The sequence below is a fragment of the Anopheles darlingi genome, chromosome 3, assembly GCF_943734745.1.
Source record: "Anopheles darlingi chromosome 3, idAnoDarlMG_H_01, whole genome shotgun sequence".
In the NCBI taxonomy this organism is placed as follows: Eukaryota; Metazoa; Arthropoda; class Insecta; order Diptera; family Culicidae; genus Anopheles; species Anopheles darlingi.
The window spans coordinates 62,362,042-62,388,314 of NC_064875.1; the positions used below are offsets into that span (position 1 = coordinate 62,362,042).

Consider the following 26,273-nt stretch of genomic DNA (forward strand, 5'->3'; position numbering starts at 1 on the left):
TCTCGAAGACGGCCTTCTCCCTGGATCGTCGTTGACTTTCCAACGGTCCGGACTTGAGCATCCCGGAAACAGCAGGTTCCTCTTCGGAAGACTCTTCCGTGCCATGCTCACCACCATCAATCTCGCGTTTGGCATGGCGCACACTCTCCAAACCGTAGGTAGCGGCCGTAGAGAACGATTCCAGTAGCTGCTGGTAGTGATGCGCACTAGTGCTGGACCTGTTGCGCTCCACGGGAGCACTTGATTCCGTCGTTGACCGGAATAAAGCTCCATAATCCTTATCTAGGTGGGGTGGTGAGTGCGTCGACGGTACCCGACTGTTACTGCTACTTCCATTCACGGGCGATGGCGGCGTGATGGGTCGCCACTCTTCCTGATCATCTTCTGGCCAGTCCTCACCTTTCCGGTTGGAAAATCCGGTCCCATCGCGGTACAAATGATCATAGTAATCCTCGAAGTAATCGCTCAACCGTGGTGGCTGCCGACGGGCCGGATGATTCCGCGGATACTTAACGAACTTGTGGCTGGCCGTCTCGTACCCGTTGTCGAAGTGGGGCGCCAGGGAAACGCTCGGCTGCAGGATGCGCTTATCGTCGAAATCGTCCAGATTGATCAGCAACGGTTTGCCCCGGTTTGCGCTGTTGCCCAGCATCATCAGCTCCTCCTTGCGGTGAAAGGGCCCCACGGACTTGTGACCACCGGTGGTGGGGCTCTTCAGTATCACGTAGTCCGTCTCACTGTCCGCCTCATCCCAATCGTCATCCTCCTGGATGATGATCTTCTTCTTTTTCTTCTTCTTGCTGTGCTCCTGCAATTGCTGCTTATCGAAGTTGACGATCGTGAACTGATTCAACGGTAGCGCGGGCGAATGATGATGATGCACTTCCTCGAGCGTCTCCTCTAAATGCACCATCGGTATCGGTGGAATGTGCAGCGGTACGCAACTGTATGGACAGAGAGTGAGAGAGAGTTGTATTAATTCCCAGATCAAATCATGAAACGCACCCACTACCGACCTCGCAGGGTGGTCGATCGTCGCCCATCCGTCCGACGTATACTCACATGCTTTTGGGACAGATCCGTTCCTCGGTCTGGATATGGTTGCCACATTTCCGCTTGGCGATACAATACCGTTCCCGCTTCTGGTGGCAATAGTAATCGCACGGTCCCCACTTGGTGAAGGGTGTGTAGTGGTGCGGGTTTAGACGGCGCTTCCTATGACCCCCGCCGCCCCAACCCGGTTTTATCCGCCGCGGTACCGCCGGGTGTCGGCGATGTTTTATGATCTTCGGTATTTTCCGATAGCTGCGATCGATGTCGGTGGTTGTCAGTTCATCCGCATCCGGTGGTACCATGGTTCCGCTCGGTTCCGGGATGAACAGTGGCGCACCATGATGGCGCTGGTGATGCTGCTGCTGCTGCTGCTGCTGTTGCTGCTGGTGGCCATCGGTGGGACCACCATCATAGCTATTCCCTCGTCGGTGGTGGGTTGTCTCAACGGGCCGTATCAGCCAGCTGCTACCGTATGCCGGTGTCGATTGCGGAAGGGGAGGAATACTGTGTGACTGGGGGATGAGAGGAAACGTGATAGAATTTCGTTAATTAAGCAATCATGTTTGGAAAGTTTGTGTTGTCATGCTTGTAGTATGATTCATTCATTCTGATTGTAGCACTGCTGTGTTTATTGATGAATTTCGTATGGAAAACAGTATTTCCAGTAGGCTGGATGTTTGGCATTAAACATTCGCCTGGTATTTCCGGAGCCAGGTGGCCTGCAGCAGCCAGGGAGCAGTTCATAGTGGCAAATTCCATGCCAATGATTCTGTCAGCTGAAAAAACCCGCTTTCGCGATAAGGAATTGATAATATTGCATACTTAGTGCAAATGAGCGCTAGCTTACTCCTTGGAATACATTATCGATGGTTACTATGTTAGTTCCCGAGTAAACCAAAAGCCACTAGAGATTCAAAACGATGGCTGCTATGATCTTGATGATCGAACTTAAACCAAAATAGCAAATCACGCAAAAATCACGATTTGCTCATATAGTTGCTTAAAAATATCGGGAATTCCCTGCATTGCTGCCGGTTCACACACTTACGTGATACGTGACCATCGCTTCAAAAACCCTTCCCGCTCCCGAAAAAACCGGTTCGCTACAAAATGACAATTGTCGGCACTCGACATACATGTCTCTCCCTTCTCCGTTTCGCGATCGCACACGCCACGATTGTCGTTGTCGAGCTAAATGGCCACAGAGCTGATCAGGATCGTAACATAGCTGGGGCCAGCAGCAGCATTGTCTCCTGGGAACAAAGTGAAGGAAATTGAAATAACAAAAAAAAAGAAAAAGTCTCCAAAACCAAGCCGGTCCGGGGGCCCCAAACATGCCGCGATCATGCGCAACTGATAATGCAGTAAACGAAAACTCCACGGATGTCCAGCACCGGTGGATGCAGCTTCATCACGGCTCGCAACAACATCTTCTCTTTCGTTTCCCTTTTTTTTCGCAATTCCTCATCACCGCCCAACCCATCGTCGGTTGTCTTTCTTTCCAATTCTACCTTAAAGCCCTGAATGGGTTGTTGCTTCCCTCATTTGCTTCTTCTTTTTCTGCTTTTGCTTTTTACCACCCCAAAAAGCCGTTCAATGAATGGTCGTCGCCGACGACGTTAAGCAAGATTCATGAATGAAGATAGTTTCCTCAGACCCGCACCCCATCGGGCGATCGGGGGTCGGCGGTCGGCGGTTTAAACACAAACATCCCGGGAGTCAGCAGGTTACCTCACGTGTGCCGGAGGGGAGGGGAGTGATGGAGTCGCGTGGTGCGGTGCACCCAATCGCCGCCTCCTGACCCTAGGTACATGTATCGTTTGAAGCTGTCTGTACCGCTAGCAGATCTCACCCATCAACCCCCCTTATCCTCTCTTCGTGAAAAGAGTCCGTGACTGGCCCGCTGGCCAGCGGTTGCAGCGCAACGGGTCCGTTTCGCGCAGATCGAGTGAGTATGGAGAGTGGTCGAAAGGCATGCGGCATGCGGGAAGCATAAACTTTCAATGTTTATCGAACATTAAACGCTTCTCGCGGTAGTTCGCAGATGTCGTCGTCGTTCACGATGACGATGTTCCCCCGTCGACTCGACTCGGTCACTATCGCCGTCCGAGGTCCGAGTTCGAAATCCGTGGGAGTGCCTCCGAGGAAGACATACACTGAGACTGAGAGTCGGTCGAGTGTCGGGCCTTCCATCTGAAAAAAAAACGAGTTTCCTACTTAACCGCGCACAAATGGGACCTTGCGCGCATCTTCGACCTGCGTCCGGAAATGGCTTCTTATCGCGCGCGCAGTACAAGTCCAGTCCAAACAACCTTTCCATCCTAATCCGTCGCCCTCGCTGCGGCCTACAGGCGGTTCCAGGCAGAGGCAGAGCGCGAAAGTAGTAACCGGAATCTCAAGATCATAATTGCACAATCGTCCATTCTGTGGTAGCTTAAGTCCGAAATGGGTTTGTGTTAAGCTTCGCAGCGCCTTACTCTGGCCTCTCGTAGACCTTCCCGGCCAGGAAGGGTGTGCGCAAACGAGGTGATGAAGACAGTTGTCGGTGCTATAAAAACCTACAATTAAGCCACAATCGCGAGACGATCGAAGGTGGATGAAAAGCGCCGGAACAGGCGCTCAAATTGCTCAATAACCGTCGGTTCCTATAGACCGGGACAAGCTCATTCGATTCTTATGCGTTACGATACGACAGCGCCGCCTGCTGGTCAGTGTTGTTGGTGTATGGCGCGCGCGGTGATCGGTCCGGTACAGCGCGTAGGAGTGCGTGCGGCCTGTCTGGATTGCGATGTGCGCGGCCAGTGGGCAGTGGCAGGTGTACTTATGTGTGTGCGCTCAAGGGGGCCAGAGGGGGTGTAGTAGGTGTGTGTGTAGGTTGGACATTCGGATTTTGGAAACACCGAAGATTCACAATTCCACCGAACCGAACCAAGGATTGTCATGTAAAACCGGAGCCATCTTGGATGTGGAACGTATTGCGCTGATGAGGATGATGATGGCGATCGCGCGCCTTACTGAGATTGTCATCAAGTTACCATATTAGCGACGAACACTCTCTCCGTCTCTTCTCGTTGAGCAACTGCTACAGCTATCCGAATGCGAGGACTACAACGTCCGTTCATAGAGGACGTAGAAGCTGTTATGAATGTATAGTTTACAACTCTATTAACACCGCCTTACCAGGTGGAATAAACCTATGGGCTCGTTTCTAGCGGATTACATTGGCTTCTCTTTTGATCGCCATTTGATAGTTTTGTTCGCTCGTCATTGACCGCCTTTGTTCGCCAGTTTATGTAGCCAATGGCACTCCTTCGTTGTTAACTAATTTGCTCGTTTTTCATTCCTTTTGGAATAGTTTTGCAGAGAACTAGTATAGCAGATGAAATTTTATATGCTAGTAAAACATTACTCAATTAATAAGGATTAATTTTGGTGTGAATTTGACCCAAGAACTTTGCAGCAAATTATAGAAACAGCATCGACCAATTGCAAACAAACTAAATAACAATCAATCGCATCTTTAGGTAACTAAATATAAGATTTTTTTCATAAAATATCAACCCCAAGGACGATGGCTCAATCGCGATAACATGAGGATTTCTCAATGTTATTTGATTTGTGTTTATTTTAATGCTTACATATTCAAGCGATTAATGCATTGATCATCCAACAATGCCTTCTCTACCGAAACATGTCATATCTAGATGAAACCTACACCGACACACGCTGAACTACAGAAAAATATATTTATCTCTCATCCCCCGCCGGCGCAGGGGATGACCGTGACAGCCACGCGGCAACGGCATCCATCTAGACGAGTAAATCGCTCCGTTTTGGTTGCTGCGTTGGATTCCCGTGCGTGTATCGCAACGCGCGTATCGATATGACATCGGCTGGGTGGGTGACATTAGCATAAACTGTGCCGCGGCCGCACTGCTACTCCCTCTGCTAACCAACCCCACCCGCCTCACACCCCAACATGTGCATCGTCGCGCCAAACTAGGAAAATTGTCCGATAATTTACGATCGATGAAACCGATTTCTAGATTTCTGCGTCTCGCACAGGGCCACGGGAGTGAGTCATGAGCAGAGCTCGAGACGGTTCAGCCTCGGGAGCCGCTCGGCCGCGCAGCCTTTCACGTTTCTCGAACGCCACCCAGCTCGAGAGATCAATCGGGCGAGGCTCCGTCCGGCCGAAGTAGTCGAATAAAATATGCTCAAAGGTCCATGATGGCTCATTACCCTCCTTTGCACATTACACGTCCTGACCCCATCCGGACCACCACCACGGCCGCCGCCGCCGCCGATGAGATAAGTTTTAATGGTTCCTGTGGCACTCCAACGCAGCGACTGGCCATGTCCGTGCATGTTGTATTACAACTCGTTAAGCTCGCTGGTCACAAAATTGCGGCGATTGCGCGACGTCGATCGCAAACCGCCCTACCGGTCGCGATCCGCGATGTACGATACATAAATTCCAATCTAATAAAGATCAATAAGTTAACCGTGCGATAACCCTTCCTTAGCGGCTTGTTGTCGTGCTTTTTTATGATCCATCCCACAACTACTGCTGCTGCTGCTGGTGCTGATCGTGCGCATGGTGGTGGCCACACTCGATTAGGATATTATTTATGGAGCATACGGAATCAATCACTGCTCCCGGCGCTAGCAACCTCCTCCCCCCGAACGAGCGAGCTACCGCACCATGCGCCACCGCCAGCCATTCGATCATAAATTAACCATTTCAATGATCGTTCGATCGAGCGATCGAGCGTGTGTCTAGCGATCGCGCTCTATAGACAGTAGTTTGTTGCAATAAAAGTACGTTCGCGCAACCGAGTAGCTGGCAGCCTGTCGATCGTGGCGTGACGTGACGGAGGCTCCTTCCAGATTCCAGAGGCTCCCTTTGCTAATTAAAATGTCGCCTCACGCTGGATGCAGCAGCAGCAGCAGCAGCGCAAAAGGTCATGATGCATTGGAGACACAAATTGGATGCGACATTTGTGCCACTCCAGGAGCTGCTACAGCAGCTGATTATGATGATGAAAGCGTTGTCAATCGCCCCCCGTGGGGGGGAGTGATAATTATCGCCATTCTCGATAAATGGCCCCCCGAGGCATCTTAATTGTCACTTCACAGGAACACCTGATCTGTGATCGATGTTATTTGCATAGGATGACAACCGGCACAAAGCCAAACGACCTGTTATTAGCCAAGAAGAGAGTGTTACGGCTGTCGTTTGGGTAGATTGTATAGATTCTGATTAGCATATGGTGGTAGCGGAATGTGCTCCAAACCAGAATGGAATGAACAGTTCCTGTGAACGCGCGAATGACGTACTGTTTTCCTGAGAAGTTTGAACTTAAACGCAGCCCATCATCTCCGTGTGCCAATTGTAATCAGAAGTCCCGCAGCGCCCGCATGGTCTAACTGGTTCGCAGGAAGTCATTCCGCCTGAGGCCATCGCCATCAGCGTCGTGCGATCGTTTAAGGTAATCCGTCCGCAAAAGGCAATAAAATGCGGTCATCACGTTGACGCAGTTGGAGTCGTATTTTACGAAATCGAAATTGTCGCCCGATCGCGCTTTTTATTACTCTCTCTTCCACAAATGGAAGGAGGATGGCGCATGGGACATGGGACGGTTTAGAAACCCCTGGCGAGAATCTGTCGCAACATGGCGCATGTCGTAGCCGGAGACCGTATTTCGTTTGAATCCTAAATTTATGAACGCGGCGTTCGGCCGCAAGTTTTCGGTTAGCATAGCTTTGTTCGATTCTCAGTTCCAAAGTTCACGAGATTGCTCACCTTAATACTAATGGTCAACAGCTTACTGTATGTGTGTCTTTATCTCACTGTGCATTCGTTTGGCAAAAACCTCCAACAGCCAACATTCGACTTATCCCATGGGAGAAGCGAACTGGAACAGACCGCAATGAATACACAAGAAAAGGCTTCACTTCCCACGCAACATATCATGGTGGCTGTTTGTCATTTGGCCTCCCATTTCCGGCGGAATTTGCAACAGTGGGACCTCCGGCGAGCCGCCAGCAGACAGCCAGCCACCGCCACAAACTGCGCGTTTCTCGTCTTTGCGAGCAAATTGGCCAGGGATGTCCCCGGGGTGCATTTGATTAATTTGCTTCCCTGCCCCCGGGGATCCTGGGGGTTTCCGCCCCCCTAAGCATCTGACCTCGCCCCCATGCTCATGAGCGCACTAATTAGTCTATGTAAGGGGCAGAGACGTGGCTACCAACGAACCGTTTGCCCCCTTCATTCGTCTGTGCTGCACTGTGTACATCGGAAACATGCTGACTGAGTCCACCGCTGGCTGGCAACGGTGCTCTCCGTGGTGCAGATTAATGATGCGTCCCCATTGAATGAACCGATCCGTGAAAGGGTCGGGGGCTATCGTTTTCGGTTGAAAATGTCCCGAAATTAACACCAGTAAGTGACACTTCATTTCTTATTACCACGCAACCGTCTGGCCACGTGTGAGCAGATTCAAATGGGTGGAGTGTTTCCTTAGCTTCACCGGTTCAAGATGTCGGTTCCGGTGCGGCCTACGATGCTGCGGTTTGGATGTTTGGATTCATTCATAAAACTGTGACCGGTTCCAGGTGTGTGCGTGCGTGCCAAAGTTCGTGCGCAAGGTGGGCTAGCGTGTGGGTGAACCACCAACCGACCATCAGCGTCGATCGCGAGTGTCTTATTCAATCATCCCGGTCGGAGCCCGGTTTTCGGAGGTGTTGTAGCTCGTTGTTTGTTTTTTGTTCCTCTTCAGCGGCGGCGGTGGTGGTGGTGGTGATGTAAATGATGTGAATCGATTTTTTGTGTTAAGGAGTTCCCCTTAAGTCAAGTTTAACGATTCCGATTTCCGATTTTTGTGACTCAATTCATTACATTTTAGTAGTTTTGCTCATTTATAGCACTGCATATTGTTCTCTTTGGTCAGTTATCTTTGTTTTCTGTCTTCGATTTATTATTAAAGTTTTCTACCTTTTTAAATTAAATATAAGTTTAGAATATAAAGAACGAAGATATTGATGGTTGAGTTCTGCAAAACTTTCGCTCCAAACGAATTTCTCGAGCAGCTTGTAGAATGTTGCAAGCCTTGTCTTCACCAAAAAAAAAACCACCGGGAAACACCTATACTACTACTACTACGATCGCGCGATCGTAGCATTGGGCAGGCCAAGTGTCGCCCACAATTTTCGTACGATTTTGGCCGTTTTCGACCAGCTCGACAAACACGCACGCCAACACCGGCCTCGGTTCATTGCCAGGCGCTGCTAGCCGGTGAGTGTTTATAAATCTTCGTTTGACAATCATTAGACTGTATTTACGCTTTGGGGCCGCCTGGGCAACCCCCGCCAGTTAGCGGAGGTGGCAGTGTGACCGCAGAGACCGCGGCGGTATGTGCGCAATCGGCTCTCCTCGGTGGGCTTCGATCCGGGGGCGAATGTTGACGCGCTGGATCCATTCCACGCCCGCCATGTGTGTGCGGAAAGCAGCAACACGCCCGTGGCAGCCTCTGACTAAATGATGCGTCGCGTCGTAGGCTCTCTCTCTCTCTCTCTCTCTCTCTCTCTCTCTCTCTCTCTCTCTCTCTCTCTTTCTAGCCGGAAATGTATAATTTACGCCTCAACACTGCGCCAACTACGCCACGCATGATCCACTCGCAGAGTACTCGATCGATCGTTCGCTGACTTCGTTGACACTATTCAGTCAGAAACCGCAGCACTATGCTAGCACATACTGTGTAAACAAAACGCCCTCTCCATGTCGCACTGGAAAATGATGCTCATTGATCTGACGACGAAACGGAATGAACTGTATCTGCGCGATCGAGCATTTCGGGTGTACACGCTCGAACTCAAGAGATGTACGCGAAGTAATAGAAATAAACACTTTTACTGAGTTTTTCTGTTTTTCAACAAACTTCTCTCTGTCTCTCTGTATAAGGCACAGCCGCACTCCTTCTTTGCGATGACAAACCCTCCCCCAGGGAGTCACGCTAAGATCCTTCGCTGAGAGGTAAACCTCTCAAGTGCTGCGTTAGTTCAATCTCAACGACATCCAGTCTAGTGCTGTTCGAACCATAGCGTACGTTCGCGTGGTCTCCATTTCGCCGTACGAAACCGGCCAACCCGCCCCCCTGCACATGCGGTGACGTGCCCATGCCGGATGATTAATGAACCGCGTTGGTATAAATCATGGCTCCAGCTGGTCTCCTACGAACCGCAAAATGGTCACGCACGCGGTGCACCAGTAGTGTTACATACAGTGACACGCACACACGCACGCACAGCATACCTCTTGTTTACCGGTGTAACGGACGAAACGGTTACAACTTTACGCGATGACAAACTGGTTAGTGGTCGGTCTTGGAGCGCGGTGGTTCGCTTGGTCACCACCATCCACCACCAGTGGAGCAGGTTTTTCATCCATTCAAATGGCTCAGCGCTACTACCGGTAGCCGAGGCCACGCTACTTTGAAGACGACGTCTGCTTGTCTGGGGGAAAAATGGTAGTAGCCTATTACACAGCGTGAGCTGCGCTTTTTTTATGGCTGCATAGCCAAGTGGTTGATTGAATATTGATAGCCTGAAAATGGTGATGCATTTTCAATCGCGGAATCGCGTCACCTCATCAATGGTGTGATGCCGATCGATCAACTATGTAAGCATGCTTTGGTGCGATCTACGTAGTCGGCTGCACTGGCACGATCTCGACTCCATGGGGAATGCGATCATGTAGGTCAATTCTACAACTCCGGGAGAAGCAGCAGGATAGAAAGTAACATTAATCGTGTGTTATCAAAAAATCACGATATCTTCGGTGGAGCTATCCGTCGTTGCTTGCGCTTTAAATAGATCAATCATTGCTTCTGGGCACTGCCGGCTACGATTTCCCAAATGGTCATATCAACTCCATCAACTCCGATCGCTAATCCGGAGCATGTTTCACCTCGAGGCATCTCGGCCTCGAATTTTTTTTTCGATTTTTCCCAAATGCTTTCTCTTGGGAGTATGTTTTTAAGTCCATCGTTGCTAGCGAGTCCATCCTTGGTTTGTGTGTGCCCTCCATCTATCTATGCAGAGCAACGAGGGGATCATAACGGCAATTTCACCACTAGAAAGGAACTCGTTTTCGAAACACTGGCCACCACAACAAAGAAAGGCAAACCAGGGCGACAAACAGTTGTTGATCCATTTTGATGCCGTCATTGTCGACCCCTCGGCGACCACACGAGGCCTTCGCTCCAACAAATGACTTGTATTGTGTTTGCGGAAAGTAAAAGCCAAAAACGCTATTCCTCCGTGACATGTTTTGCGCATCGCCTTTTTGGGGCGGGGAGGGTAAAAATTATGCGTCGCACAGATTCGCTCATAAATCGCCCAATCCAAGGGCCCTCTAACGAAAAAAGGGACCCTTTTTTGTGATGCGGCCCCAAGCGTGAAGTGGAATTTTCTCCAACTGGCCAATTTATCATTTCGGTGCGCGAGCGCGCGCGGTGCCATTTCGTTCGCTGCGAGTTACCGTAACGATCGCTCACGATCAGCAGCAGCGTGAGAAAAAGCGTGAGCCAGACCTTCGTCCGAAACCGAAATTCCATTTTGTTCGTAAATTGATCATTTCGAAATCCCTATAATCCCTACCGAAGGTCACAACACCGCACACGGATACGGTGGTGGTGGTGGTTTAGAAAACTACCGAAAAATGCATACCCCCTGGGCCAGTTCCCGACCGGCTAACTCGGTCCGGGGCGATCGTGAATTAGTCGGAAATTAGGGGAGCAGATGACAAGCGCCAAGGAAAGGTCAGCAACAACAGAGCGAGTGCGTGGCGAACGAATCGAGGGAAAGAGGGAAATTTATGGGATGGTCTCTCTAGAACGGGACTTGAGGTAAAGGTTGGAAAGTGAAAGGAAAGGAAAGGCAGCTACTTAGAGCCGGCGTCTGCTGGTGTGTATGTTTAGAGCTCTGGTTGAACCAGTATTGAAGCACCAATGGAGGGAGAGAGGAAAGACGGTACACTTAAGCGCGCTTCTAATTACCCTTGAACATGACTGCAACATGACAGCTCGATAAGGGGAAGCGAGTGCCTTGAGGAAGATTCATTAACAGTCGCACCCTCTCGGAGCCGAATTCTTCTCAAATCATGCCAAACATTCATAAAGGAATTTAAATCGTCTGTCCGTCCACCACAGTGCGCACAAAATGGCGTAATCCCTTTCGACTCATCATGAACCCATTCATTAGGGAAGGTGGCAATGAGTGGAATGAGTAAGGCATAAAAAGAAACGTTTTAAATATTTGCGAATGCGGATGCGCCAAATGCTGTGTGCAAATATTGTGCCAAAAGAAACAACCCCCACCACAACATACACACACACTTGTGAGTCCATAAATAATTGTCTAAATCGCACAAAAAACGCCGACGCCGCTAATCTCGCCAAAATCTTTTTTGTTTTTAATGTGCAAAAAACAGTCAACCCGAACCCCGGGGGAAGAGAGAGTAGGCGGATGACAGTGGCCCCCAAACAGATCCATAGGAAAAACGAAGACGTGCAACGAATTCCGAATGTCCAAACAGAGCTACCACCCTCGCGTGACGCTGCACTGACGCTCTCTCTTGGTTATTCGCAAGATCAAAGCAGCGTGACGTCGTGGCGCGTTCTTGGTGACGGTGTCAAGAGGTGCTAACCGGCCAGTATTTAGTTTTAGCGAACAACAAGAGGACGGACAGACAGATGGCCCCCTGCTCCTCCGCCTCCCACTACTAGTCTCACGCTCAGAAGGGGGTGGGGTGAGGATGTTGTTTCATTTCGCCGGTTAGGGTGCCCCGTGGCCGATTTTAATGGGAAAATGGTGTTAATTTGGATGCTCTCGTTTTATGGCCACGCCGCCACCACTACCACTGCCACCATCGTCACCGCTCCCGAGCTCAAAGGGAAGGGGTTTGCTTTGCACTAACCCGCACTAACGCAACGCACCGTCACACCGGGACTTCTAATAGGCGATGAACATAAATTTCCGATGCTCCAGAGTAGACAGCTCCGTAAAGGAAGCCCGGGATTCGCAGAAGGGCACCGCGCTCGAGTCGCGCTTCGCTGATCCTAATAATATGTTTTATGCGACCGGCGGCTAGTTTGTAATGCTGACACAACACCACTAACAACTGTCGGCGGTCGGCAAACGGTCGATCTTTTTGGCAAACGGAAAGGGACAGCCGCAACCAGAAGTCGCCCAGAAGCCAAGAGTTCGTGGAATGTGTTCACGCCCCGACTTGCCCGGCCTACAGTTTCCAATGTTCCGTGATCCTCCGATGAGAACGGGTCTCCGGTCTTTGGCCGAACGACCGTCTGATGTTTTTCTTTTTTTGGCATGTCTTGTGCTGTCAGAAAAGGGAATATTATTGAAACCAAGACCCCAGGGTATGGACCGTACCGCCGTACCAAGGTCGCTTGGCATGCTCAGGCGACCATCTAATCAATGCGCAGCATGTCCAACCGATCGACAGCATGGGCATCATGATGAATGGAGTCGTCAGTAACCGATTCGATCATGGTCGATTTTGATCTATAGATCCTCTGATTCCTCCCCATCCCGTGGTGCCCCCCCCCCCCTCTCTAAACGGGGATCCCGCTAATCGAGCAGCGAGGAAGACACTTCGGTATGCTGATCGCACAACAGCGCATCAATCAGCACGAAATCAATCAATCGTAGTCGTCGCCGTCGCCGTCGTCGCCGAAACCGGTCGACTTTTCAATCAGTCTCCACCACACGGTCCCACTCCCATCATACGTCGTGTCGCCCCTACAGCGGACCAATGATTTATGTAAATGTGGTCAGTGTATAGAGCATCCGATTGTGTTCAGTGGCACCCGGTTCGGTCCGCCTAACCGGTGCGATTGTATCCAGCTGTCCAGCTGTAGCTCCGACGCTTCGTTTGGAGATGCAGGTGCCCGCATTCGATAATTCCCCTCCCCATCGAAAGGCCCAAAAGTGGTCATTGGCAAACCGCGATCAACATGGCGCCAGACCCCCACCGCCGGGGAACGGGGTTGCTTGGTGCGCACCACACTATATCCTGCGATCAACATTGCAAATTCGTGGGACGTGGGACCGCGTGTGCGCGACTGCGGCTGAATTTATGATGCTGCCAATGGGCAGAAGGCAGCGCTTCATTTGTTTTTTTTTTGTTTGAAACCCAAATGACCATCCGATTGGACGATGGACGTTTCCAATTCGCGCAATGCAATGGAAGCAGATCAGCAGCAAGCAGCTGCATACAGTACGATCGCACGAGAGATCGCTCCAAATGCAGTCAACGCAACGCAACGCAACGTGTTCGTTGAAACAGACAGGGACGCGTAATACACGCGCGCGCTTCTAATCAATCTTTTATGTTTAACATTCCTTTAATGTTCAACATTTCCTGTCCTGGCGGGGGCCGCCAACCAAGACACACTCTGCGTCTGCTCTCGAGTGGTCAGCACACTCACCAGCCCGGCGGAGAGTGATTCGCAATCGAGAAGATCAAGATCGAGCAAACGGAGCGATTGCGATCGCAATGCTCGGCGGGCAAACAAGCCAGATCATTTCGCACTCGTCCCTGCAGTGAACCGGCGCACGATGTCACGATCTGGATCTTGATTCGTCCTAATACCCCCCCCCCTCGCTTTCTAACCCCGGCATCAACAAACGATCCGACGAATGTGCTCTTAATGTGTTTGATTTCGTATCTCGACAGATCCGATTCCGCCAAAAGATGTGCAAATGTGCCACAGATGGGGGGTGGAAGGTATGAACTGGTGGAATGGAAAAGCGTGCAAATGTTGTCGTTGGGGAGGAAATTTGATATCCTTTCCCCCTCCCCTTCCATTACTTCTTTTAGGGTTTTCGGGCTATAAAATCTACAAGCCGTTTCCGGTTCGATGGCACAAAACCGAGGATTGGGGAGGATGCTGCACATTAGAGAACTGGTTTGCTGAGCCCCGACCGGTGGTCTCGACGCCATGCGACGCCATGCGACGGCGATTCAATGTCCGGCCGATTGTCTGCGATCGGCAAAAGAAGCAGTAAAAAAAAACAGCGATACACCGAGTCACCAGTCGGTCCCGGCGTTTTGCGGTCACCCGGATTGCCCGGATCGCCAATCACATAAACGACGCAAACGACGATATTAATGATAATTTTATTCTTATCGCATCCAATCAGATGATCGTATCTCAAAAATGTCATCCAACACGGCAGCTTTAACAGTGGATGGGCTTTTTTTTTTGCTGTGTTAAGGCATTAAAATGCGACAGAGGCCTTCGCGGGTAGGAGATTAACTGTGTTTTCTCCCGTTTTCAACCCGTTACTCCCGATGCCTAATGGCAACAAAACATTTGGACAAAAGTTTTATTATTGCAAACTGAACCGTTTTGCAGTCGTTTGAGTGTCCTACCAATTTGTCTGCCATTTTCAGGAGCCACACCGCGATACAGATGCTCGTTTGTGGCAGCTTGAAATGAGCTCTCCCCAGGAGAAAACCATTAATACGCCAAATGACATCCCGAGTATCCCCGGAGGTCTATCGACTTTGTCCGAGTTGCTCTTCTAACTTGTCCGGAATAGAATCTCGCCTTCGCCTTCCGAGCATCTCCGAAAGACCTGATCCTCATTATACCTAAACGATCATCTGATCGTCACTTTCATTTCACTCATTCTCTCCGAAATGGATTCCATCTGTTGCCCCGTGTGTGTGTGTGTGTTTGGGTCTGTCCAACCGGAATGTAAAACCGATGCAAACATGTTGTCTTCAATAATCGGACAAATCTAACGGCCCTGTCTCTGCTCCCTCAGACCCACTACTTAACTGGCCTCAGGACAGGCAAGTGAGTCAGAATAGAATTTCCTTTCGAATGAGAAGAAAATTGGATGCCCTCCGCTCCGCTCTGCTCTGCTCTGCCCCAAGGTGCTACCTATAACGAACTGATGGCCCGAGACATCTGGCCGAGAACCATTTTCAAATCTTCGATTGAGCAGAGCTCCTCATTTCCTCCCTCTCGCCACCACTAGACAAACCTGCAACGGAACAGATTTATTGATATCTTAATGCTGCCACAACGGGGCATTCGCTTCCTACACTTCTCTTCCTTCTACTACTACTACTAGCTCTACTACTATAACCAAGACTCCCGCTTTTCTCCACACCCACCGACATCATAATTCATGCGACTCCCCTGGTCATCAAACCGTTGGGCGGGCGGTCCGGTGTATTAATTGATGGTTCGAAGGGCCACCGTTCCCAGTTCCCTGATCTTATACACGGACTAGCAGAGCCCCGGAGGGGGTGGAGAGGACGGAACACAGGGAAATCAAATGATACTCTAATAGGTTTATATCCATTCGTTTCCATCGACAAGTCTCCCTCGTTGGCTCGCCAGCCTGTGGCCGAGGGGCACCTAGAGCTACCTTCGAATAGGCCTTTACGACAGTCGTGTTTTATGACGTCGATTTGGAGGTCAACGATGATGGAATGTGAAACAGTTCCAACCCTTCGGCGGCGGCAACGACGACGGCGTCTTCCAAGTCACACACCACCCCTTGCTCTCTCTCTCTCTCTCTCTCTCTCTCTCTCTCTCTCTCTCTCTCTCTCTCTCTCTCTCTCTCTCTCTCTCTCTCTGTCTCTCGTCTCGTTCGTACCTCTTCCATCGTTTATAGAGATGAGAAGCGATATAGCCAAGAACAGATGGAACGGCAGGCGGACCGGCATCAACCGGGAACGCGAACTATCAACACCAACGTCATCGATGGAGCCGACCCTTCTGAAGGGCGTTGTCTTTGCCGACAACGGTGCCCTGGTCTGTCCGGTTCAGGAGAGCTGTTTGCTGCTCCTTCTGCTGCTGCTGCTGCTGCCGCGTCCTGTCAACAGTTATGATATACGATCATGTTTCGGAGAAACTCGACTCCTCAAGATAGAACCATTTGATCGATCGGCGTTCGGGCGATGCGTGTGTGTGGTCCTTCTTACCATCCGTCAACAAGGTGGTGCAGGGACAGACCATGCGCGGACCACTGTCTTCGAACACGGCGGACGCTTCTTGGAACCCTTCTCACACTACTGCTTCATGCGTCTCCATGCAGACGATGAGGGCGTGATCGTGCGATGCGATCGTGTATTTATAGTCCGGAGACCGCTTCAATAGTACCACCGGCGTGTGTCCGTTGCACAAGCTTTAGCGGATCCAGCCAATACGCCCGACCAGACCAGGCCTCGGCTATCAGCTCAATTTCCATAGCATCTGCTGTGCGTACTGCTGCTGCTGCTGCTGCTACTCTCTGTGCCGCCGCACCAGATCCAATCCGATTCGCTTCGCTCGGTGGGTGGCTTTCGGTTCGATTGTTTAATCGCTTTACCAGTCAACTTTCATCCGATCCGTCAGCCATCAGCAGGGAGCGTGTGCCTTTTGGTGACGGTCGGCACTGGCGCCACTCGCTGTTCGCCCATTGAACACAATGCTTTTTTCGCCAGCAAGTGTCCACCAGGAAACCGCATTCGGCGTAGCGAATTTCGGACTACAAGGGCCACCGCGATGCCTCCCCCAACCCCCTCCCCCAAAATGCATTTTCACTTTGCAATGCACGAACTTGCAAGCTGCAAGCTAAGGCGGCGACGATCGCAATCTATCATGCGCGACGCACGATTCGTTCTGCGCGTGGGACTCACGGTCACGCAGCACGGAAGCAGCAGCCATTTTGCGGTGATCCATGATCACGGTGGTGGTCACCGGACCGGCGGCGGCGGTGGGTTTAATGCAAAAAACACATTTTTCCTCACTTTCGCGCCGTTTGTGGGGGGAGGGGGATGGTAGCATGGAAAGGAATTAATGCAATAATTCAGCGGATATGGAGGTGGACCTCGGCAAGGCGGGCGGATACACAGGTCGTTCCAGCGGCGGACACCACACGCTGGTCAGCGGGGACTGTATCCGGTCCGGTTGGTTGACGATAAATAACAATATGTGTAAGCATTCAGTTGATACTTTATACGACAGCTTGAGTAAAGAGGATTTTTCGGAAATAAAGAACTTGTAGATAACGTTAACATACCTTGAGTTATAGGAGACTTCTAAGGGATTACTGAACGATATACTACCGGTCACTTCACTGAACAAATAAGTACTGTAGTCGAAGTGTTGGTTTTGCAATCCCAAGACTACTATGATTGAACAGCTCAGACAAAAGCAGAGCCTTCTGCGTTCAAGCAGTAATCTTTGAGTGTCTAAATGAGTAATCTAGCATTAAACCAGGCGCCAAGCGTCTTGCGCCACAGTAGGCTGATGAAGTGATTATCGTTATCATTGCCTTTTAATCGATGAATACCTTTTGTACTTGTGTCGTTCGCTCTATCGCTTACCTAGCGAACCACTCCGCGTTCCAGCGCCGATAATTTAACTTCAACGATATCTGCAACCAGAAATCTCCTCAAATTCCGACACGTCCATCGTGCGTCAGCCCCCGGCCCCCGTCCTCCCCTCTTCGTTGCGGTTTATGGCCACCAAAAATCGATTAGTATGCGAGCACTTTTCCCTCTGCGAAGCTCGAAGCTGGGGTTGGGGCCCCTGTCCGGGAGAAAATCCCGGAATATGCAAACACGGCAAATTCCGCGCCAACCCGTCGACCGAGATTGTGCGCGATCGCGCGAAAGGCGTGAATCGAAGGCGGCGTGGATTGCGCTCCAGCTCCAGCTCCAGCTCACGCGGCAGCAGCGACAACGCTTCGTGACGTGAGTGGCAACGGTGAATAGGAAAGCGGAGGAGAGACGGCGATGGGTTAACACCCCGGTGCGACAGCAAGCAAGTACTCGCCCGCCCCCTCGGGTGCATTACAGAATATAATGAACTTTCAACGTCAACTGCCGGGGGTCTCCACGTTCCAGATCCTCCAGTGTGGTGAGCCGATCGAATCGGGCACTATTGCACCAGTCAGATGTAGTCTGTCGTTGGTACGTTGCATGGTGGCTGGTGCACTTTTGGAGTGTAAGGCGAGGGTTTTACTGTGGCGAGAATATGGCGACCGCGAACGATGCCCAGCGGGGGACTGGGGCTCATTGTTTCTTGCTCTATCCAGCCATTCCAAACAGGTCTAGGATCGGATTCAAATGGACCTAGCTATAGCACTGGTGCTATTATTAATCATATCGGGATGGGATTTATTCCAAAGACTTCATTGGACCTGAGGCCACAAACGGAGGACCGAATGAGATGTCTCGTTGCTTCAGGATCTTCAACTTTTCCTCGCTCTATTCCACGTTTGAGAATCTAGACAGCTTTTGACAATTCTGTTATAGTGACTGGCACCACAGATGAACATTCGAAATGAAGTTGAAGCCTTCTCGAACCCAAACTACTGATGATGAGTTTCCGGTTTTCAGTTCATCATCTTAACGCCAGACCACGTTAAGGAAGGCAGATAACACAACCGGCCTAGTATTATATCATCAAAGGCAAGCACCGCTATCTGTTGGCTAATAAAAAATAGTTTTATTTCCCCATGAAACATCTCCGATCTTAACAGTGCATATTTTATTGAAGGAAACACCTTCACCACCACCCCTCCCCCGGTAGCCGGTCACTTAAGTAGGTTGCGCAACGGGTTCGCATTAATTTATGGAATACTTTAATTTCCCAAAAATTATCTACCGCTTCACACCTGAGCACTCGACCCTTGAGCACCGGGACCCGTGTCCGGATATAAACTTTCGAAACCGTACTAAATCAACGCACAGTACGCGGCCGACCAGTGAGTCCACGGTTCGTGATCGCGCTCGCTCGCGCTTTTTGTTTTGCACCTTTTTTGCACCATAACTCAGCACCTCAATTGCCCTTTCAAGTTAGCCATTTCGGTGAAAGCCATAAAGTAATCACAACGCCCCAATGGAACGGGGAGGGGCCCCGGGGCCGGTTAACGGAGAGACAAATTGAGGTCCTGCCTTCCTACTTCGGCGTTGATCCACAATACGGGACGCAAAGGACTGCTGGGTGCGCCGCACAACTCTTGCGCCCTCAGCTCAGACCGATTGACCGATATATTTATTTATCATTATTTATTATCACATATCATTATCATCGATTGAGGATCGGGCTGCACAAATGGGTGCACCACCGAGCCACAATCGAGTCCCTGTTGTTATTGGGCCAAGGAAAGGGGGAGGGGGGAACTGAAATATGTTTTCCTTTCTGTTTCGCATTCCTACTGTTAAATTATTTTTTTGCCCTTCAATTGAACCGGCGGAGTGGTGTGTTGGCCTGGCCTGGACTCGCGTACGGGACAAGAGCAGCGTGAAAAAGAGAACCAAAGAAACGCCATTAATCATTTTCGAGATGCTGCGATCGCGCGGTGTGCAGCGAGTACGATGCCAGCAAGCAGGACAGGGTCGCACTTCAGCAATCCCTTCAAGCATTCCATGAATCGAATATACATGTAAGATCAATCGATTACCGGGTGCATACACGCACACACACACACGCGCGTGGTTGAACGCATAAAAATCGGGAATGATCAAGTGACTCGATGATGATCGCGGTGGAAATGGGCTGACCTACCGCAACATCTGCTGCAGGGAGACACGCACCACAACGCCTTCTGCGATGTGTAGGCAGAGGAAATGTCGATTCAATCATTTCACTTCGCGATTAAACTGGGTAATTAAATTAATTTGTGAACGCCCCCCGGAATGGCAGGAATGATGCAAGAAATGAAAAATATATTTTTTGAAAAGGTATAAATTATGAAACCTCGCGTGGGGAATGCCCCGCCCAGGGGGTCGAAGCATTATTAATTGATATTAATTGAAGAGTTTTGTTTGTTTATCCACGAATTATGCTGGCGCAATCGTTGCACTGGCGGGCAGTTCGATCATTTCTATAAATCCTGAGTGATGAAATTCAATGATACAATACTCCTTTTCTATTTTCTATCATACTATTTTCCCGCCAACTCAAAACCCCGTAAAACACCATTAACTACCCGTATAAACAGTCTCATGATCACACGTTTACGCTTAATGAAACACCAGACTACCCTAGCTGACCATTCCGGATCCATCAGTGGTTACATCTCGTTGCAGCGCCAGGTTTACAGATAAACATCACGCCTCCCCGACAATGCACCGGCGTGTTTAGTTGTAAAACATCCAAATAAATTACAACATTGTAACGCCAACACTTTCTGCGCCCTGTGCCTTCACCTCAAGCCCACATAAATCACTCGCCCAACGTCTGACGACCGCCCGGTAGCATCAGACACTCGACTTCATGTCAGTAGTTCATGTGCACGCGCAAGAATGCAACCTCGTACCGGCGCATCAACGCTTGATCCATAATTCACTCTCCACCGACAGAAACTGCTAGAGAAAATAAATCCCCATCTGCTGGAGGCCACTGGAATGGGAAGAAAAATAAATCTCTAATTGGTGTCCCATTAGAGAGCTGGTTTTGGTGCTTTGCCCAATTTTGGACGTCGTCGCGAGAGCGCATCTTCAGATTTGGATTGGATGGAAAACACCTGTAACGTCGCACGAGTTGATAGTTTGACGTCAGTTTACTATTATTTTAAGCACATCTTGTAGCTGTTTCACGTCTGCTTGAAAGGTTAAATAAGTTTAATTAACACCCCCCCTTTGGACACGCAGTAGTAATGAAGACTCATTAGAGTGTTTTATAGCACCGCTTTTCTGAGATCATTTCCTAAGCCTCATTAGTTCTGTTTAGTCATACAAAACTTATACCATACCATGCAGTGCCTTCAATCATAAAACTTTCATCATTCAATGTGAAATAAATTAAATAATGCTGGATTTCCCTTTCACCTTAACTGATCCCGGTATATTATGGGAAGCAATCACACTCGTCTGATCAGGTTAAACAGGCACTCACGACTCGATCTACACTAAGCTGTGCGATTGGTGCCGAATACGTGTCCCGAATAGGCAATCCACGGAAAAATCCGTCATAACACATCCGTGCTAATGTCAGAGCATCACACCTTAGTCTGAACTTCTCCTTCTACCCTGCGAACGGCTCGCGGGATCACGGGGAACACTCGCTTCATTCCCTGGCCATCGACACAGCGTGTCTGGATGGAGAAAACAAGGTAAAGCTCGCTCATCGTAACCGCATTCAAGGGTGCAACAACGTCGTCGTCGTCGTCGTCATCGTTGTCGTCGTCGTCGTCATCGTTGTCGTCGTCGTTACTCGAAGCAGCTCTCAATCTTGCAAGTCTATTAACCGTCTGACCCCCAGCGCCAGACATGCCGATGATCTGGTTGCCTTCTGTCCTTTGCCAACAATAATGCCATGCAATGAATCATCATTGAAACTTGCCCATTCGTGCATTGCTGCAAGGCAGTTCAGGGGTCGCTACGCTTCATTCAAACAAATTGGATTCTGATCTTTTTTCCTGGTTTGCAACTAGTATGATGAGATTTCGATTGAGAAGCTGCGATCATCAGTTCTTTTCTTAAAGAAGTCGTAAAGAATATCAAGTTCAGGAATTAATATCTGACTCTAAGGTCCTGTTTTAACATCTGCAATCTATTAGAACGCTGTCTAATTAACATCCCAAAACTCTTTAAAATATGTGCTGCTTATCCATGTGATTATCACGTATAATACGATGGATTACAGACCGGATCCACCAGCATCCACTGCATTCATTCATGCTCTGTTCACGCCACTGCTGTTGCTCATTACCACCACCAACCGCACGCAGCATCGCGGCCACCAGACGACAGGGAGAAATACCGGTTCGACTGCACATAATCCTCCACTAATTCCAGCTGCATCGTGTTGTGACACTCCGGCTGACAGTCGACATGAATACTATTCCCGCACCCGTCCTGATGACAAACGGACCAAACCGTCGAAATGTTGTCTGCGGGAAACCCCCTCCCCCTCGTAAAAATTGGGGAGAGCCCTCTGATGTCACTTGGGCCCCGTGGGGTGGCCCAAAAAATTTTCCCTGCAACCCTCCAGAAGGCCACCGCGTACGCATGGGAAAAGCACCAAACAAACGGTCCGAAAGTAGTGACATTAATGCCGATGCCCCCCCCCTCCCTCCCTGGAGCTGGGCATTTTCGGGAGGAAGTGAAAAGCCACATGAAAGCCACTACCACCGGCACTTGGTCCGCACCACGTGACGTGTCGCGCCCAGTGACTGATGGCCTGACTTCCTGCACGCTCCCGGCGGCATTGACCACCGAGCACGGGGACAACAAGTACACGGACAGACCGCGGAAGGTTAAATGTAGCATATCATGTTACTACGACGACACGCTCCCCAAAAGAGGGAGCCACAGGGAGCCGGTGCACATTGTTGCCTCCAGATGCTCGCTGCGGCTGTGAGTTATGGACTCCACATGGTTGGCGGCTTTCCCTCATATTGCTGGTCTGCACTGACGGAAGGTTGAAGGTGCTCTGCATAAAGTCACGGTCGTTATCGGTTTTTTTCCCATTCCTTTTGTAACAACAACGACACCAGAAACAGTGAAAGTGTGTTCGGTTACGTGTGGTGGTGGCTGCTGCTACTACTGCTGTTAATCATTAGACCCAAAATCATTTGCCTAAAGTATCATAAAACAGTTTTCCGTTGCTAAAACCCGGCCCCTAAAGCAAGCAAAAGTCAATGTTAGCTCCGAACAGTGCACACCATTGACGATCGTCGTGACGATGACGTAGTTCGAGGGTTCAACGAACCCCCGAGGGGCCCTTTCTGAGCACCATCGCCTCTTGTAATGAGTCTCACGGTTCGTGATCGTCGCTGAATGGAAGGTTTTATTCAAATCAACCGAACCGTTACCGGTCCGCGAGCAAAACCATTGAACCAGTTAATTTGTGTAACCACCCGCGCCGGTCCCCATTCCGGGACAGATTTGCCAGCCCATTGGGGGAGGAAAAAGTGAATAATTAAAAGGTTCATCTGTGCATCACGTGCTCTCCTTTGCCCCTCAGTGATGACCGAACGATTCGCGACCAAGAACGCGATCCACGATCCGGGGGAATGGATTCCGTGTGACAATTAATTCCCTCCGGTCACGAAACATTTAGCCAGAGATTCAAATGGGATGCCAGAAGAAGGGCAGCAAAAGTGAGATTTATCTGGCCCCGGGTACGGGCGCTCGCGCGAAAAACCTTGTGTTTAACACGACGGACACAAGAATCCGATGGTGGCGTGTGGCGTAGCGTCCATTCTACCACGAAAGGCTTCCAAACCGCCTGCCCTCCCCGGGTGGAAAGCGTGAGAAAAGCGAAGAATCTGGATTCGTGACAAGCGGCCATAAAGTAAAATCGGCAAATCGGCCATCGGCGCGCATGCCGTGGCTTTGTGATACCTGGCAGCAAATGGACATAATCGAATGCATGATATACTTCCGCCTTGATCGATTCCGTGCAAACCGACGCAGTAGGCGTGTATGACCGGTGTGCGTGTGTGTGTATGATGCACAGCCTACTCTAGGTTATCGCTCGATGCTTCGAGCGGTTAGATTAACCTCATTTTTCATGATCGTCTCGAGCCAGGTGGAGATGAGCAGAGTAAACAAACTTCCCGAAAGACACAAGCGAAGCAACGAGCCTCTTCCGTAGTAGCTTCCGTAGACGTGAAACAAACCGCTCTTCGCTTCGTTCTTGTCTAATCCAAAATGCAACATATTGGGCAAGGCCTAAACCCCATATGCTGTTTGCTCTGGTGCGCTTCTTAAACACGACTGTTATCTGGCCGTTGCCACGTCTTGCAGTTCACACCCCATACTGCTTCCAAGTGTACATAGAACGGTGTAATGTAATGTGCGCACCTCCGCGTTACGGTCAGCATAACCCACAAAAAACGGCACCAACCAACCAACATTAACCCCGTTTTCGGGCTCGGGGGTATCGGTACGCGGTATGCGGTACGCGTCTTGCGTTCACTTACCTCGAAACCGGGAAGCCATAGGAAGATCGCAAGCACTGGCAGGCAGATGGCGGCTAGTAGGGAGTGCTGCACATAATTCATCTTACTTTTGCTACTCGCAACTGCTCGTTGCGCTTCCTCTCCGCACACACGACACACTCACGCACCACACACACACACACACTCCCGGTTAGTGTAGTGCTAGCTCTGGCGACACGAAACCACCAGCGCCTTGCGGGGTTACTATCACTCCGTTGGATGGCGTGTTGTGGTGGTACCAGATCTTCGCTAATGCTGCCACTATCTAGTCAGCACCTCTGGCAGGATCTACACGAATGGCGACAGACACACGCACCCAGAACACATAAACGCACATAAACACGCATCAGCACTATCTGGACGTACGCGTATCCAACGAACGCCTGCGAGCGTTGAATGATTTACTGCTGTTGACCCATGCTCACGACGATTGGGATGTCACTAGCAGCGAACCTGCTCCCGCGGATGCTAGTGAACGATTGGACCGTGTGCACCTGTAAATGAAGATGAAGTGAATAGCGATTAATCTTGGTTGGGATTTTATCATGCGTTTAAACATGGTACTACGTTGGATATATTGACTTTTACGATCAATTTATGCGAATGTCATTACTCATCCGAGTTTGCTAAACCGATATGGAGTACTCGGGCGCCATTTTGGTTGCGGAAACGGCGAAAAGTCAAACAGTCATCTTCCTTATCTACCGTTATTATAGCGCTCAGCTTCCTTTAAGTTATCTCGCTTTCGAACTTCCGTGAACGGCACGGTCACACTAGGACTTAGGGCGTTAGAACGACTAGAATTCCGTCCTGTTTCCTTCATTCCAGTGAACCCTTTTCTAGCCAGACTCCACACACACACCAGCCACTGAAGGTGCGGATAATGCGGAAGGCAGCAATTGTAACATGCGACCGCGAGCCGCAGACGCGCCCTATCTGACGAGCTGACAACCGATTGACGTGCGACGGTGACGACTGTAAACAACATTCCACCCGCCCCAAGCGTACGCGCGCGACCATTTATTGCGCTCCATCCGCATCGAATTGATCGAGCGGAAAAATGTGTTGTGGAGAGAGCTTAACACCAAGGCGCCTACGGCCAAGGCGTCTTTAACATCCTGTAACCCTCTCTCTCTCTCTGTGTCGATCTCTCTTCTCATCTGCTGTTTGCGAATGGCAATGGACGTTCGGTGGCCCCGCTGCGTCTGCACGCACGATTTAGAATGAGCGACTTTAAATGTAATGCAATGATGCAACATAATTAACCACATGCTGGGCGGCAGAAGAGCGTGCGCGTGCAGGTGCGCGAGATGTTAAAATGCTCGTTAACCCAAACGTCCGGGGATGCGGTGGGGGGTAAACGGGTTTCCCTCCCGGGCCGACGTGCGCGACTACCGTACGGATGTTGCGTTTAATCATGCTAAAAATATTTCTCCGGCGTCCGGCTCCTTCCCGGGAAAACGCAAACTCCAATCGCAAACAGACACCCGCACTCGGAGAGATCATATTTTGATGCTTCTTTCCTCCAACGCGACATACGAATGAGCACTTCAAGTGCATCAACGACAGCAGCGGGCTCGTTGGCCCTCATCAGAAGATCACACACATTCTGGAGCGAGTGAGAGACACACGCCATGCCGATCTCGTGCCTAATTATAAATCCTTTGTCACTTCACGCCGCCGGATGTCGGATCCGAACCGCGTCTGGATGCAGTTTTTCGAACTTTGAGGGGCACGTAAACGGATACACACACTGTTCTTGAGTGCAGACAGTGCTGTTGGTGTTGTTGTTGCTGGTGTTGTGGTGTTGCACGCACAATGATGTCTGCTTGTCGAGATAAATGTTTATGGGGACGGCGTGGTCGGCGACGATGATGAAGCCATTTTCACGCCGACCTGGCGCCTAGATTGTGGTTTCAAGGGGGATCTCGTCACGTACCAGAACGTCTCTCCTGAACGATACAAGAACGAGGGAGGATTCGTAAAAATCATATAAAGAGGGGGCTCCAAATCCAAAATATCATTTGTTCGATCCTCGATGCTCGCTCAAATGCGTTGCCAGAAATCGGTTACCGATCGCGATCAATTCACTTGACAATTGGCCAGTTTACGGTCGCTAGGGGCACGCGGCCGTCTGACAGACGATTTCGGATATTTATGAAATGACTTCATTTATTGAAATGACGTCCATGACATAAATAAACATTCCGCGGCCCCGGAACCGACCGAATGGATGA

General features: G+C 50.2%; 1 protein-coding gene across 4 annotated transcripts in view; it reads right to left on the minus strand.

The window, feature by feature from the left end:
* LOC125958042 (apolipoprotein(a)) overlaps nucleotides 1–26,273 on the minus strand; it is a 37,402-nt gene that overhangs the window by 1,576 nt on the left and 9,553 nt on the right. For all 4 annotated transcript variants that reach the window (XM_049691144.1, XM_049691145.1, XM_049691143.1 and 1 more), the window contains exons 2-4: nucleotides 24,019–24,530; nucleotides 1,063–1,565; nucleotides 1–944 (exon numbers count right to left, since the gene is read on the minus strand). The exon at nucleotides 1–944 is cut by the window's left edge and continues 82 nt beyond it. In XM_049691144.1, coding sequence (XP_049547101.1) covers nucleotides 1–944; nucleotides 1,063–1,565; nucleotides 24,019–24,099 — 1,528 coding nt within the window. In that variant the 5' untranslated portion in view covers nucleotides 24,100–24,530. The remainder of the gene's footprint in view (nucleotides 945–1,062; nucleotides 1,566–24,018; nucleotides 24,531–26,273) is intronic.